The sequence below is a fragment of the Jaculus jaculus genome, chromosome 1 (assembly GCF_020740685.1).
Source record: "Jaculus jaculus isolate mJacJac1 chromosome 1, mJacJac1.mat.Y.cur, whole genome shotgun sequence".
Classification (NCBI taxonomy): domain Eukaryota; kingdom Metazoa; phylum Chordata; class Mammalia; order Rodentia; family Dipodidae; genus Jaculus; species Jaculus jaculus.
In genome coordinates, this window is record NC_059102.1 from 299422465 (window position 1) to 299437326 (window position 14862).

The 14862-nt window shown below is 36.0% G+C and overlaps 1 protein-coding gene across 3 annotated transcripts in view; it reads right to left on the reverse strand.

Annotated features, from left to right (window-relative positions):
* The window catches only part of Rasal2 (RAS protein activator like 2), a 328009-nt gene that overhangs the window by 149814 nt on the left and 163333 nt on the right, over positions 1-14862 (reverse strand). For all 3 annotated transcript variants that reach the window (XM_004658760.2, XM_004658759.2, XM_045142447.1), the window contains exons 2-3: positions 9202-9329; positions 1166-1289 (exon numbers count right to left, since the gene is read on the reverse strand). In XM_004658760.2, coding sequence (XP_004658817.1) covers positions 1166-1289; positions 9202-9329 — 252 coding nt within the window. The remainder of the gene's footprint in view (positions 1-1165; positions 1290-9201; positions 9330-14862) is intronic.

Consider the following 14862-nt stretch of genomic DNA (forward strand, 5'->3'; position numbering starts at 1 on the left):
ACAAAAATGCAAAACAAAACAAAAAGCTCAAAATCAAAACCTTATTTTGGGAAAGACAACCTAAATTACAGGATTATATATGCTGACCATCTCAGAGAAAATAAGTAATTGTTTTATCTACCTATGAAGTATCTATACATAAGGTCTATAGGTCATTGAACACATTAATGTACTGCAAAGCTCCTACTGTTTCAAATTGCTTGATTATTTTAAATTATACAATCTCTAAAATTATTTAGCTAGCTTTATTATTTAAATATTCATTGCTTGAAAAAAACTAACAGGGCTAGAGAGATGGCTTAGCGGTTAAAGTGGTTGCCTGCGAAGTCTAAGGACCCGTGTTTGACTCTTCAGATCCCACATAAGCCAGACACACAAAGGTGAGGCAAGTGCAAAGCTGCACATGCTCATTAGGTGGTGAAAGCATCTAGAGTTCGATTGTAATGGCTAAGGCCCTGGTGGGCCAATTCTGTCCCCCTCACTCCCACTAAAATAAAAAATAAATAAATAATAAAAACAAAATACATTTGGTATGAAATAGAGGAAGAGCTAGGTGCTTGATATTGAGTAACTCCTCTAAAATGTAAAGACCTAATGGGGTTTTATTCTTTGGAGTTTTGTTTAAAGAAAAGGGATATTGAAGAATCAAACCCCAATCTTAAATGATAGGTTAGAATTTTTTTTCCTTTTGTTATCTACTAAAGCCATGGTTCTCAATATAATTTATGTGGAAAATTAGCTTAGTTAAATTTGTTTAACTGTCATCCAAGACATCAGCAGCTATGAATAAAACATGTCTAAACTCAATACTAAGTTTCACTGATTTCTAAGAATTTCTATGCTGAAACATTATTACCAATGCTCTCAAAATCCAGAGCTGAGCAATAAACACAGAAGCAACATACCATCCAACTTGCCTAAACTAAGCAGCAATCTTGTTGGCAAGAGCTTGCGCAAATTTTTATCACTGTAAAAGAATAACTTCACTGTCACTTGGCTATAAAGAACAGAACTCTCTGAAGAACTCTAACTTGGGTTAACACACTGTTGACTTCAACACCCCAATTAAATAGGAAACATACAATCTTTTGTCTTACTGTATCAGTAGCGAATCCACTGTTTTTATCTAATAAAATGTAGTAATTTCTTTCAGATATTAGCTTACCTAGTTTAGCGGTGCCCTCTGGTGGGTACTCAGGAAACTGACCCTCAGAAGGGACACTGACAGTTCTTCTAAGGCATCGCCCTTTAGTGGAATCTGTTTGTTGCTCCTGTCCTTCCAGAGGTATCTGGTTAATTAAGAAGAGAGAGAGATGAAACTAAATAGTGAACTATCCATAACTATTTTCAGATGAAAAATGGTTTTCATTAATGAAGATTATAGTGTAGAATGGGCAAATCAAATTGGAAGGAATATGGAAATAAAGTATATACAATGTAATCATATTACCAACCCCTTCAGAAGGGAGTTATACTTTAAAAAGAATACTGAAAGATCAGGAAAGGTGAGTATGTAAATCAGCTGACATGGAGTATGTACAAATCATATCCAGGTGTGAACTTGTTCTGGTAGCTCAGAAAACAAATAAATACTCATGTAAATAAAGGCTCTTCTGTGTCTGAAACTGGTTTACAAGCTTTTTATTTTACACAATGCCAAAAAGATAAGTGGTGAAAAAGTGTTGACCAGAAAGATTTAGCTTCTCTTTTATTAAAAGAGAGTAGTTTTATTAGATAAAGATAGTAAAATCACCCTTTTTTTTTTTTAAATTTTAGAATCAAACACTTAAACATAGTTACTATAACTTTTTCAGTAAAAACATATAGATACTTGCAAGGATACATAGATAATAAAATGGCTTTTTTTCTTTTAAAATAGAGAATGGTTTTATCATTGTAAAATTGTTGGTATTTTTCTGGTATGGTTTCAGAAACATATCAAGTGGTTGTGTTAGCATACATGAATGAGAACCATAAACAGTAATTAAAAATCCATTCAATCCCTGAGCCTTGGCAGGTGTGTTATCAGTTAGTCTTAACTTCTCTATAGCCTCTGTATGTCTGTTATAAGGTGTTTCAGTTCACCACAGTGTTGTTGTATGGATATAGTAGTGCAAGGACTGTTGCAAAGAGGGGATGGGAAGATTGTAAGAGCCATAAGGAAACAGCCTGAGGCACAGCAACCCTCACACACAAGGGCCCTAACTACCCCACAGTGAACACCAATAACTACTGAAGAGGACACTCAGGGAAATGGGGACTGAAGGAGGAGACATATTTCAACGTATGTTTAAAAAATCAATTAATTAATACAAAAGGTTTTATTATGAAATCACAAAATAATCTATTATCATTGTAGAGTTCTAGGATGGCTCAAAGTCACTTCATACAGGGAGGGAGGGAACAACACTGTGGCTTCCCCTTATCTACAGACTCATGTTCAAAGATTACAGTGGATCAATAGATTCCTGAACCCACAGACAGTACAGAATCCTGTATGTACTATGTCTTCTTAATGTACATACCAATGGTATAATTTTTGTTATAAATTAGGCTAGTAAGAGAAATGAACCATTAGGGGCTAGAGTGATGGCTTAGTGGTTAAGGTGTTACCTGCAAAGCCAAAGGACCTTGGTTTGATTCCCCAGGACCCATGTAAGCCAGATGCACAAGGGGGTGCATGCAACTGGAGTTCATTTGCAATGGCTGGATGCCCTGGCACACCCATATTTTCTCTCTCTCTCAAATAAATAAACAAAAATAAAGTTTTTTTAAACAAAAAAGAACAATTGGGCTGGAGAGATGGCTTAGCAGTTAAGCACTTGCTTGTGAAGCCTAAAGACCCCTGTTCGAGGCTCGATTCCCCAGGACTCACGTAAGCCAGATGCAAGAGGTGGCACATGCAGCATCTGGAGTTCATTTGTAGTGGCTAGCGGCCCTGGAGTGCCTATTCTCTCTCTCTCTCTGCCTCTTTCACTCTGTCTGTCACTCTCAAATAAATAAAAATAAAAACAAAAAATTAAAAAAGAATAACTATAGTAATATAATCAATGTTACATAGTGCCTTTTCTCTCCATTATCTCCTTGTGATGATTATCTTGTCAAATGCATAGGATTTAGAATCATAGTGGAAACAAATCTCTGGGCATGTCTGTGATGAACATTCTAGACTGGGTTAATTGAAAATAGCCCTACATGTAGCATTTAATGCCATAAAATGGTGCCATTCCATGGGGTGGAGGTCCTGACTGTATAAAAAAAGAAAAAGCCAAGCATGCACACTTATCATATTCTGCCTCCTTGAGGTATATGGGATGTGAAGAGCTGCTTCAAGCTCCTGTCTCCATGCCTTCCTAATCATAATGGATTGTAACCTCAAACTGTAAGCTGAAATAAACCCTCCTTCCTTAAGATGTTTCTGGTCATATCAATGAGAAAGTAATTCATATGCTCCCTATCTCTCATGCTTTAACAAATTTTATTGCACTTTTGCCTTTTCACTTAATATAAACACTCTGTGGTTTCTCTATGGCACATGAAATTGCCAGCATCATTACTGCTAAAATAAAGGATACTTGAAGACCAGCACTTTCACATTTTGACAGCTAAAATGATAAGCAAGAGGGCTATAAAGTGACTCAATGTCAAGCTCCCACTAGTCTTTGGCTAAAAGAGGGGCTACATCATCAAACTGTCCCTGAATTAATAATGCTTAACCAATTTAATTTATGTTAATTTTAATATATTTTTAAAATATTTTATTTATTTATTTGAGAGAGACAGACAGAGAGAGAAGGGGGGAAGAGAGAGAAAGGGGGGGAGCGCGCGCGCACGCAAGAATGGGCGCGCCAGGGCCTCCAGCCACTGCAAATGAACTCCAGATGCCTGCACCCCCTTGTGCATCTGGCTAAGGTGCGTCCTGGGGAATTAAGCCTCCAACTGGGGTCCTTAGGCTTCATAGGCAAGTGTTTAACCGCTAAGCCATCTCTCCAGCCCTTATGTTAATTTTATATTCCTTTGGCGAAACCGTTTTTCTTTTTCAGAAGGTAGAGAGGCCCAAAGAGATAAACTCACCCCTCACATCTCAGTGAAGGCCCAGGCAAAACCACAGACGAATTGGGGAGGCAAGAAAGAGTGATGCTTCCATGGTAAGCCTGACAATCAGCTCCAGGGTGAAGAAGACAGGCACGGAGGATACTCAACACATACCAGAACATTAATCCAGAGGCTTCTGAGAGCTCATCACTGAAGTAGACTTAAAATACAGCCACTAAGGCTCAGGGAATTTTGTGGAAGAGGGGGTGGAAAGATTGTTAGGAGTCACAGATTGGGATGTCATGCCCAGAGGCACTGCCTCCCCCCAGTAACTGACTGCTGCTCCCACAATGCATAAGCAAACCTCATGGGCATAAAAGCAACCCCTCTAGGGAGGGTACCCTATTGAATGGGGGCAGGAGGAGGGTAAAGATGATACCAACACATGGTGTACCCATACAAAATATATTCTTAATAAAAACATACATCAGTCTTCTTATTTGGACCTGTAATTTATTCATATCTATTTTCTCAAAGTTTTAATGCAGACTCTATATTCTAATGTTTAAGGTTAAAATTACAATTAAATATTTTACTCAAAGTATCACTCTAAAAGATTATGTAATTTTACTCCTGAAAGAGAACATTATAATTTCAATTCTAAATGAGTTTTTGAAGAGTATTTCATTTTTATAATATTCTAGTTTGCTTTTTAGCTAAAATATTGTAAAATATAGTGATATATATTCCTATAAAATTGGATGTTTAAATTCCATTACCTTCAAATAAACTCTATTAGAATTCACAAAAATGTTAGTGTTCAGCTGTAAAGAGTTTTATAAGAGTAATTATCTCCATTGTGATTGTCTTAATTTAGCTTATTTTTTCACACTTTGTTTACACTGAACTGACCATAAAAGACTTATACTTGTGCTGGAGAGATGGCTTAGCGGTTAAGCGCTTGCCTGTGAAGCCTATGGACCCTGGTTCAAGGCTTGGTTCCCCAGGACCCACGTTAGCCAGATGAACAGGGGGCGCATGTGTCTGGAGTTCGTTTGCAGTGGCTGGAGGCCCTGATGTGCCCCATTCTCTCTCTACCTGCCTCTTTCTCTCTCTGTCTGTTGCTCTCAAATAAACAAATAAAAATCAGTACTAAGTATACTAAGAAACAAAACTCACTTTGCTAAACCTTAACTTCTACATTTTATCTTATTGATGTGCAGCTGGATTCCTGGAAGACAGATCTTAAAGAAGTCTTACTGGCAAATTCATGTCTCTATGATTGCTTAGCATAACCACTATTACCTCTATAATGTTCTTAATTCTCCCTTGTTCCCTTGGATAATCTTTCTCTGAAAACCTCAAGTATAGCCCTTGGCCAAAGACTCTTGGGTACCCCTATTAGGCAGTTTCAAGCCTCTTCACAGATGCCTTTATCTGTCTGCTCAGTTTAGCAGAACTACTGTACTCTGCTGGGAATCCAGATTACTGTGGCACAGCAGAAATGGTACGTAGCGGTAGATAGCTAGGAAGCCTACTGTCCAAAGCATCAAAAAAGATATGTTGGGGTAGAGGCTGTTTGGGTCGTTTATAGAGTGAGGACTAATATTAGTTATTCTACCACAGCTGATACCAAGTGCTTCTTACTACCTCTTGTCCAAATTCCCGCAACAGTTTTGTTACTAACACCTGCCTTTGATGTTGAGGTCCTTAAGTCTATCTTTTACATACTGAAAAGAGTGTTCTAAAATGCAAATATGATCACATCATTGTGAGGCTTAACCTGTAATAGTTCTGCTGTGATTTTCAAGTAGAAGTGTTATGTTTGCAGAGATTGGGGCTGGGGGTAACCATTCTGTTTCAACCAGAACACAATTCAGATTATCTGTCATACAGGGATTGCATAAGGCAAAAAGTATGTCTGCAGAATAATATGAAAATTATTCTAAATGAAACATGGGAAGTGAACCCCAGGGTTAATAAGTTAATTTTCAGCTGTTTTCATAAAACCTAATGTCTGTTTTCATCAATATATAATAATGCCTTCCAAAAGCAAAGAAAAATCTGTTAAAATACTTTAAAATCATATTCTGACTGCCTTGTTGCCCATGTAACTAGCATCCAGCTTTAAAAATGTTAAATACAGGGCTGGAGAGATGGCTTAGTAGTTAAGCACTTACCTGTGAAGCCTAAGGACACCGGTTCCCCAGTACCCAGGTAAGCCAGACGCACAAAGTGGGGTGTATCTGGAATTCATTTGCAATGGCTAGAGGTCCTGGTATGCCCATTCTCTCCCTCTCCCTCCCCGCCTCAAATAAATAAATAAGAAAAAAAAATTAAATGCCAAATGCAGAGTTGCCAAGAAGAAAAACAGAACCAGATTTACCTTCCAGATGGCTTATTATTGCCAAAAGAAGGAAACCTGCAAACAGCTTTCTTTTGCAGTTTGGATGCTGGTAGCATCTGAAGGGGTCTGTGTCTTTATCATTTTCATCAATCCCTTAATCTCTAGTTTGCCTAGTCTTATTGTCTTTTGAAAGCAAAAATGGAACTTAATTCAGTTGGCAACAAGCCATTTGGGCTTTCCCTTGGACCCATGCAAGGAAGTATATTTTATAACACATAAGCAGTATCTATTTAGCACAATTTGCATGAAGCAATTTACTGAACCAATGAATCATTTCTCAAGGTGACATTCTTGGCAAGCTTCTCTTTCAGCATTCTGCCCAAATTTACCCTTCTGCTACATTCTCAAATTGGTAATTTGGCATATTTAAAACTCTTCCCATGTATATCTCTCATAAACAGACTTTTTCCCAATCTGACAAGAAGCATGCAGAGTTAAGAGTGGGCATGGAAAAAAAAAAAAACCCACACTGACTTAATATATGAGTGATACTAGACTAATATAGTCCTCCTACACTCCAGCAGTGCCAGCCTAAGGGTTCAACTTAAATCATTACAGAGCCTTCTTAATTGATCTTTTAACAGCAACAAACACCCCCATGACTAGCTAATTGGGGCTTTAAAAAGCCTTTTTTAGATCATCTTAGTATGAAATTCCTTAAACTCTTAAGGAAATTATAAATTATTTTATGGAAAATTCTGATGAGTTATATTCCTTATAATTCTTAAGTGTGAACTAAGGGTAGAAAAGAAGTAGCATATTCCAGTCCTTCCATTAAAAAGTAAATCTCTAATCATTTCCTATAATGAATATGACCGAACATAAAACTTATTTAGGTAGCTTCAAGTGTAATATGTACTCCAACAGGCTTGAGCAGAGTGCCACAGACTCAGGGGGTGCTCTAGCACCAGCAGCATGCACCTCACTGCCACAGTGCTCATCTATGCCTATCTCCAACAAACCCACTTCTCAATAAGAAAATTGAAGACTAACCATTGAGAGGAAATCAGTGTACATCTGGTGGCAGCTCAGATCCCCACACTGTGTAAGCCCTAATGTGAGCCTGTTTCCCTGCCATATAAATGAGAATCATGGGTTTAGCTGTGGGTCCTTAACTTCTGAAATTCTATAAACTTTGCAAACTACTTAAAATTTCGACTGGCTCTCAGGATTAAAAAAAAAGAAGAAGAAAAGAAAAAGAAACAAACCAGAAAACATTTACATAGTGGGTTCAGTAATAGCTTCACATTTTCTTTTCTTAACTTAATTGTTAGAACATAACTACTTGTCTCAGGGAATTAAATTGTACTCATAAACTCTGTATTGTTTCATCATTCTTCATAGGGTCCACTGCAGTTAGCTTCTACTTACTTCCACTTTTCTTTCCACATGAACAACAGAACTATTTGATTAAGTGGCAAATGATGCTATTGAGTAGATAAATACTGTCCATGGTCTACCTTATTTCCAAAAAAAATTCCTGACAAGAAGCAACTTAAGAAAGGAAAGGTTTATTATGTGTTTTCTACTTGATTCCAAATCCAGTCAAGTTGACAATGAAGATTTAACATTACAAAAATGTCAAGAAGTTGGCAAGAACTACTTGAACTGCTAATAACACATCTCTGAATAGAACCGGTACAAGTAAATGGGAGAGGGACTCATGAGGCCCAACCCTTCCCTGAGGAGCTATTGGCAGTTAGTGGTTGCTGGGGGAGAGGAATTCACTCTCTTCAATGTTTCATCTACTAGTATGTTAGGGGAAGAGTGGGGTCAGTGAAAGTGTTTAATTTCATGACAAATCATACCAGACCTGTTTTAATAGCTTTAAATTTTCATCTTTCATCTGTAGGAATACACAAATGAGAATCAAGAAATGTTTCCTGTTCACTCCTTCTGAACATACATGTTGGGAGAATAATCTACTAAAGGGATATTCTACTTAGTACATTTTTCTAGTTTTTTGAACATAAATTAATCATTTTCCTTCAATGAATATCTTTGTTTTTCTTCCCTCTCATGATGTCTCTTCTTTGTCAAGATCATAGTGGTAAAGGTAGAATTGGATGCAAAAGGATTTGCACAATAAAACTGTTTGGTGGGGGCTGAAGAGATGGCTTTGTGGTTAAGCACTTGCCTGTGAAGCCTAAGGACACTGGTTGGAGGTTCAGTTCCCCAAAACCCACATTAGGCAGATGCACAAGCAGGCGCACGTGTCTGGAGTTCGTTTTCAGTGGCTGGTGTGCCCATTCTCTCTCTCTTTCTCTCTCTGTCTGTCTCTCTCAAATAAATAAATTTAAAACATAAAAAAAAAAAACTGCTTGGGGGGCTAGAGAGATGGCTTAGCAGTTAAGGCACTTGCCTGCAAACCTTTATGAACTGAGTTCAATTCCCTAGTACCCACGTAAAGCCAGATGCACAAAGTGGCACATGACTCTGGAGTTTGTTTGCAGTGGCCAGAGGCCCTGTGTACCCAATTCTCTCTCTCTTTTGTTTTCTCTCTCCTTGAAAATAAAATAAAATGAAAAAAAAATTGAGGAATAAAATTTTAATAGTTACATTCTGTCTCTGCAGACCCATACAACTTGTGGAATTCACTCCTTCATTGAGTAACAGATCATTGTGACAGTAGTAGCTATTCAGATTTATAGTTTATGATGACTACAGCCAACATTTGTATAAAGTAATGTCAAAATATAAATAAGAAGTATCTGATTTGAGGAAGTTGTTCAAAAACATAAAGTAGCTTTCCATCTCACCTCTTTCTCCTTGTTGAGCAACACTAGCTGGCTATCTGTGAGGATGCAGTACTTCCGCTCCCATGTTGTACTCTCAGTGTAGGGGGACTGACCACAAGACAGACGATGGGTGGGTGGTCCTTTCACATCTATATAACAAAAGAGAAAAACAAACTACTTAGCAAACTCATATTTCAAATGTTAAGATTCTTCAAGGGCAAATTAATAAAGATATGATTTTAAACATGAATCTCAATAATTTATTGAAAAATTCCTCTATAGAAAATAAATTATGGTATACCAAATAAGGAAAACTTGGTCCTACAACCTGCACCAAAGAGTGAAATACTCTAAGACCGTGTTGAAGAAACTTGATATAGTAATCACAATGAATTTATACTAGAATAATGGGAGGTAGATTCAGAGCTAAAGCAATACATTTAAAATAACAAGTTGAAGATGACAAGGAGTCAAGAACTAAAGAAAAAGTCTTTAATGTTTAGGAGGAAGATTAGGAAGATTAATACTGTTTGTCCAGAACTAAGCAAGAAGTTACTGGCAGTCTATCTCTACAACATGGATTTATACATACTGCTTAAAGTACTATACCATCATGTTGCCACTAGAGGCCAGTAAAATCTCTACACATAGAAAACAATTACATTAAATAAAAAATCCAAACATGACTATCATGTTTTTTAGAGGAAAGAGTACCTAATATTAAAGTAAAATGTGTCAACAATTCCCAAATCCCATTTGTGCCTTTGTAAAATTCTCATTCATTTGGACTGCTGTGCAAGTTGGAACATCTCAATCATAAATATACTTTTAGAACTATTATATAAGCTCCTTATGCACAGTTAAAGTTTTTTAGCTACAAAGGAATAATTCTTTTCAGGAATATGAACTAATTGTTCCTGTTCTGTTATGCTAGAGGAGCAATCCAAACAGACATTAGAAAAAAAACCATAAATATAGGACAGTTATACATCATTAACAGATTTTTTTTGTTTTGTCTTTTCACAGTATAGCAAGTGTGACTGATACGGACTTTGGTAACTCCAGATGGTTTCCAAATTGTCTCATATTATAGTTATCCAAATATACACAATTATAGCCAGATTTGCACAGAAAGCAACAAATAAGCAGTTAGGTTTACATCTTTCTTCTTATATCCCTTTCATGTATTCATTACTATCTTTACTGTTCCTTCTGGCTTAAATTCTTATCCTCTCTAAGTCTATTCAAACAAGTTTCATTTTCGAGAGCTCATCAAATTCCTCAAAAATACTTCAAGGTCCAAGAACCAATCAAACTATTAGGGTTTGGCTAGACCTATCTCTAATTCTCTAAGAATTGACTGCCTTGGACCCTCTTTCTTTTTCTGCTTCCATCCATTCTGCACTCTGCATAGCACATGCTACATGTACAGCATCTTTATTTCATTGAGACAGCTGTATGTTAGAAGATGTTAGACAGCTTTATGTTAGAACTGCATGTTAAAGAATCCTAAAACTTTTCAAAATTATAATGAAAAGCTTTAAATAAATCAACTTTTAATCCTTTAGACACATTTATAATACTCTTGCCTATAGTTAAAAGCTATGTCAAGTCTAATTATCTTCATATGAGTTAGACAAATGTGTTAGATTTTATCACAATGTAGCCTTGTTTCTGGAATCAAATATTAAGGCAATTTGAACAGGGAATATATACCTACTTTATGTGGAAATACAGTGGCCCAAACAAGTTAGCTCATGGATAATCAAACTGTCCAGTCTAATTTTGTGACTGATACTGAAGCTAAAAGACATTGAAAGACCTTGTCTACAAAAAACAGAATATAAGATATTGTATTTGTAGCATACCTGTGTTTCCTAACAAAATATAAATCTAGACTTACACTGAATCAAGAAAACCAAAATCCTTTGTTTAATTCTCTTAAAGCTTCACCAAGGTTCTCCTTTGGAACAACCTGAACTTTGTTCTAGTTTCTTCATAGTATGAAAACAAGACAATATCTCATGAAGAATTTTGAGACCTTCCTTTACTTTTCTCCAGTGTTTAAAGGTAGAATGAAACAGGGAATACCTCTGAATTTTAAGCCTGTCTAAATGAGAGATTAGGTATCCTACAGAACTCTCCGTTTCATCTATTCTTATATATATTTCCTTGTTAATCATTTTATAAGAATGTATAGAAGGAAAACAGAAGAATAAGTGATCACTTTTGTTCTTAGTATTTCTGGGAAAAGTTACTTTAACAAGAAAATATTTCTAAAATTAGACTATAGATTTAATTTAGTCACTCTATCATGTCTTCATTTTCTTAGCTTCTTGAACTTTAATAACATAAGCAGGGCCTATAAATGGAAAATGCATGAATATGACAAACACAGATTTTTGCCTACTTCACCTTACCAGTTTTACCAATCTTTTTTTTTTACTCTAGTGACTTAATTCTAATTTTGACTTCCAATTATTTTTAGTACCTCAAATTCACTAGAGAAAAAGGATAACAGACTCAAAAAGAAGAATCTTAATAGCAAATTAGAAACAATTTTAGATTTGCTATGTCTCATTCCTATGAGAATACTAAGGACATCACATGCTGACCTCATTACAAAAGTTAATAATTGGGCTGGAGATGGCTTGGTGGTTAAGGCGCTTGCCTACAAAGCCAACGGACCTTGGTTCTATTCCCCAAGACCCATGTAAGCCAGATGCACAAGGTGGTACATGCATCTGGGGTGCTCTCACTCACTTATTCTCTCTCTCTCTCCCAAATAAATAAAATAATTTTTTTTAATTACATAATTTTAGAAACATTAAAAAATCTAAAGTAACTTAATGGATTCCTAAGGAAGGCATTGTTTAAAATATTGGATATTACTTGGTAAAACTAACAGTTGTCGTTTTTTGATCTGAAGATCACTTGAGATTTAAAAATTGAGAGTCAAAGATGGTGGGTTTATGTGGGTTTAGGTCAATATTAAACATATTAGAAAATGAAGCTATGAAAAAATTTAAAGATGTATTTATAAGCTGGGCATGGTGGTGCATACCTTTAATCTTAGGACTTGGAAAGCAAAGGAAGAAGGAACACCATGAGTTTGAGGCCCGCCTGGGATACAGAATGAGTTCCAGGTCAGCCTGCACTATAGACCCTGTTTCAAAAAAGGGGTGGCTGGAGAAATGGATTAGTGGTAAAGGGATTTGCCTGCAACACCAAAAGACCCAGGTTTGATTTTCTAGGACCCATGTAAGCCAGATGCACAAGGTGGCACATGCACCTGGAGTTCATTTGCAGCAGCTGAAGGTCCTAGAATAGCCATTCTCTCTCTCTCTCTAATAAATAAAATAAATAAATAAATTTAGAGTAGTTATTTGGCAATACAAAATATATTACATACACATTTAAGTAAAGGCTGGCTGAGAGATGGCTTAGCAGTTAAGGTGCTTACCTGCAAATCCAAAGGACCCAAGTTTGATTCCCCAGGACCCACATAAGCCAGATGCACAAGGTGGCACATGTGCCTGGAATTCGTGTGCAGTGGCAGGAGGCCCTGGTGTACCCATTTTATTCCTTTCTCTTTCTCTGCTTCTCTCCCCCTTTCTCTTAAAGACTGGCTGAACAGTTCAGTTCTTGCATGTATTTCTATACCCAATTTGCCTTATGTTATACTGGTTGCTGTATAACAAATCAGGTGATTTGACATGTAGGTGAGAACAGGAGCAACAATTCAATGCTATTTTCAGATAATTTTGGACGTTCTTCTTTAATATAGTCCCAAAACCTAATGATCAATTGCTTAAAAAAAAAAAAAGTCAGTGCAATGTGGAATGTGATGTGTGAAGACACGAAAATAAATCTTTCATATGGATATATTAAAAATCACTGGTCTACCTTATTCTTTGAGTGGCTCTTGTATAATGTATACATGAGTTTACAAACATTATATGTTAATCATTTAGAAAATACTGGTTAACTGGTATTTACATATCTCTATAATGTTGACATATATATATACCACAAAAATCAATCACAATAACTTGATCTCATCAGAAAGGTCTTTAAATAATAGGACATTATCAAGTTCAAGGTAACAGATGCAAGTTATCTAAAATGCCAATTTTTATTTGTCATAAATATTATTAGTAATAAATAAAAGTTGTTGTTTCCCCTGAAGTGATAGGTTTGTATTTTTCTTTTACTGGAAAATACTTGCTCTATAGCAAACTGAAATGAACATAATATTGATCATATAAAAATAGCCTTAACTTGGCAGAGGTTCTAAGGCTGTAAGGGTCCACACACAGATCATGTTAAAAGCCACCATCCACATGACAACAGGAAGGAAAGGAAAGGTAAGGTTCTAAGAAAATCTGGCTATATTTTATAAAATGAAGTAAGTGGGTAAAAGAGCAGACATCTTGACAATTGTAGTCAATATAATGGGTTGGTCAAGAAATAATTAGAGTTTGCACTGGACTGGCCATAGTAGAAGCAGTAAGAATGGGACTATGTGAGCGAGATTTAAAACAGGAGTCAACAGAGCTGGTAATCTATGGTAGAAGAACAGCACAAAAGAGATTAGAGAATAAAATAATTATCATTAATACGAATACACTGGTAATTCTGCTTTAGCTTCAGTAGGAAAATCCAACACAGATGGTTTTCAAAGCAGGAAGAAAACCGAAAAGGGAAGCTCATTTAAAGGATTTAATGCAATCTATTATTACCAAATAATTTCAAAACATCATTTAAAGTACTGGGTCATTTGGTCTACCATTAAGTCTAAATATCAAATTTGTGTTTCGAATGCTAATATAAACCCATTAACTACTTGGCAAGGAAATAACAGACCTTTCTTGTGTTAATTTCTATAAAGGGACAAAGGAACACAATTTCCTCTCAAGTGATGATCAACTAAAATTCTATAACAGAACTGGAGTTCTACAAGGCAATAAAACTGTAACCACTTTCACAGAAGGTGAACAACTGTCTCTTCCAGAGGAAGAATGTCAAAACTTTCATAGTAAAAGAGATCTGACTGGAAAAATAAACAAAGGGAAGCACTGAAAAGGCCAAGTATAAGACTTAAATATGGAGATAGAAAAAATTGCTATGGGCAGTTTTATTTCTGTATGTTACAGTTCCTTAAAGTTCAAAAAAGCTGCCTTTGAGGACATCATGTACAAGTCATGTGGGTCTTTTCTTTCTAATTTTGACATTAGTGCTAAACGCAATTGGCAAAATCCTGTCTATTTACTGCCTTTCAGAAAAAAAGAAAAAAAAAAAAAAAAAAACAAGCTTTACAGGATTCTTACAGAGAATCACCCAGGTAATAGAAACACCCTACTGTTTCATTCAGTTTCAACAGCTTTTCATCCACTGTTAGTGCCAACCTAAAAGCAAAACAAAACACCCCATTGTTATGGAAAAATCTATTTGGTAGATTTCTAACACATTAAAAAAACACATACTCAAATAGCTGGCATAAAATGCAAAAGTATTTTTAGGAAAGGTGGTTTTATTCCTATACTAGAGCTAACTTGGCTTAAAAAAATGTCAAATTCTTCTGACTGCTGAAATTTCAACGACAGGCTTTAAGTTCAAAGGCAAAGTACAAGAACTATTTTATAGAAACTTAGGGTTAAAGTAACCATTTTACTACAGAAA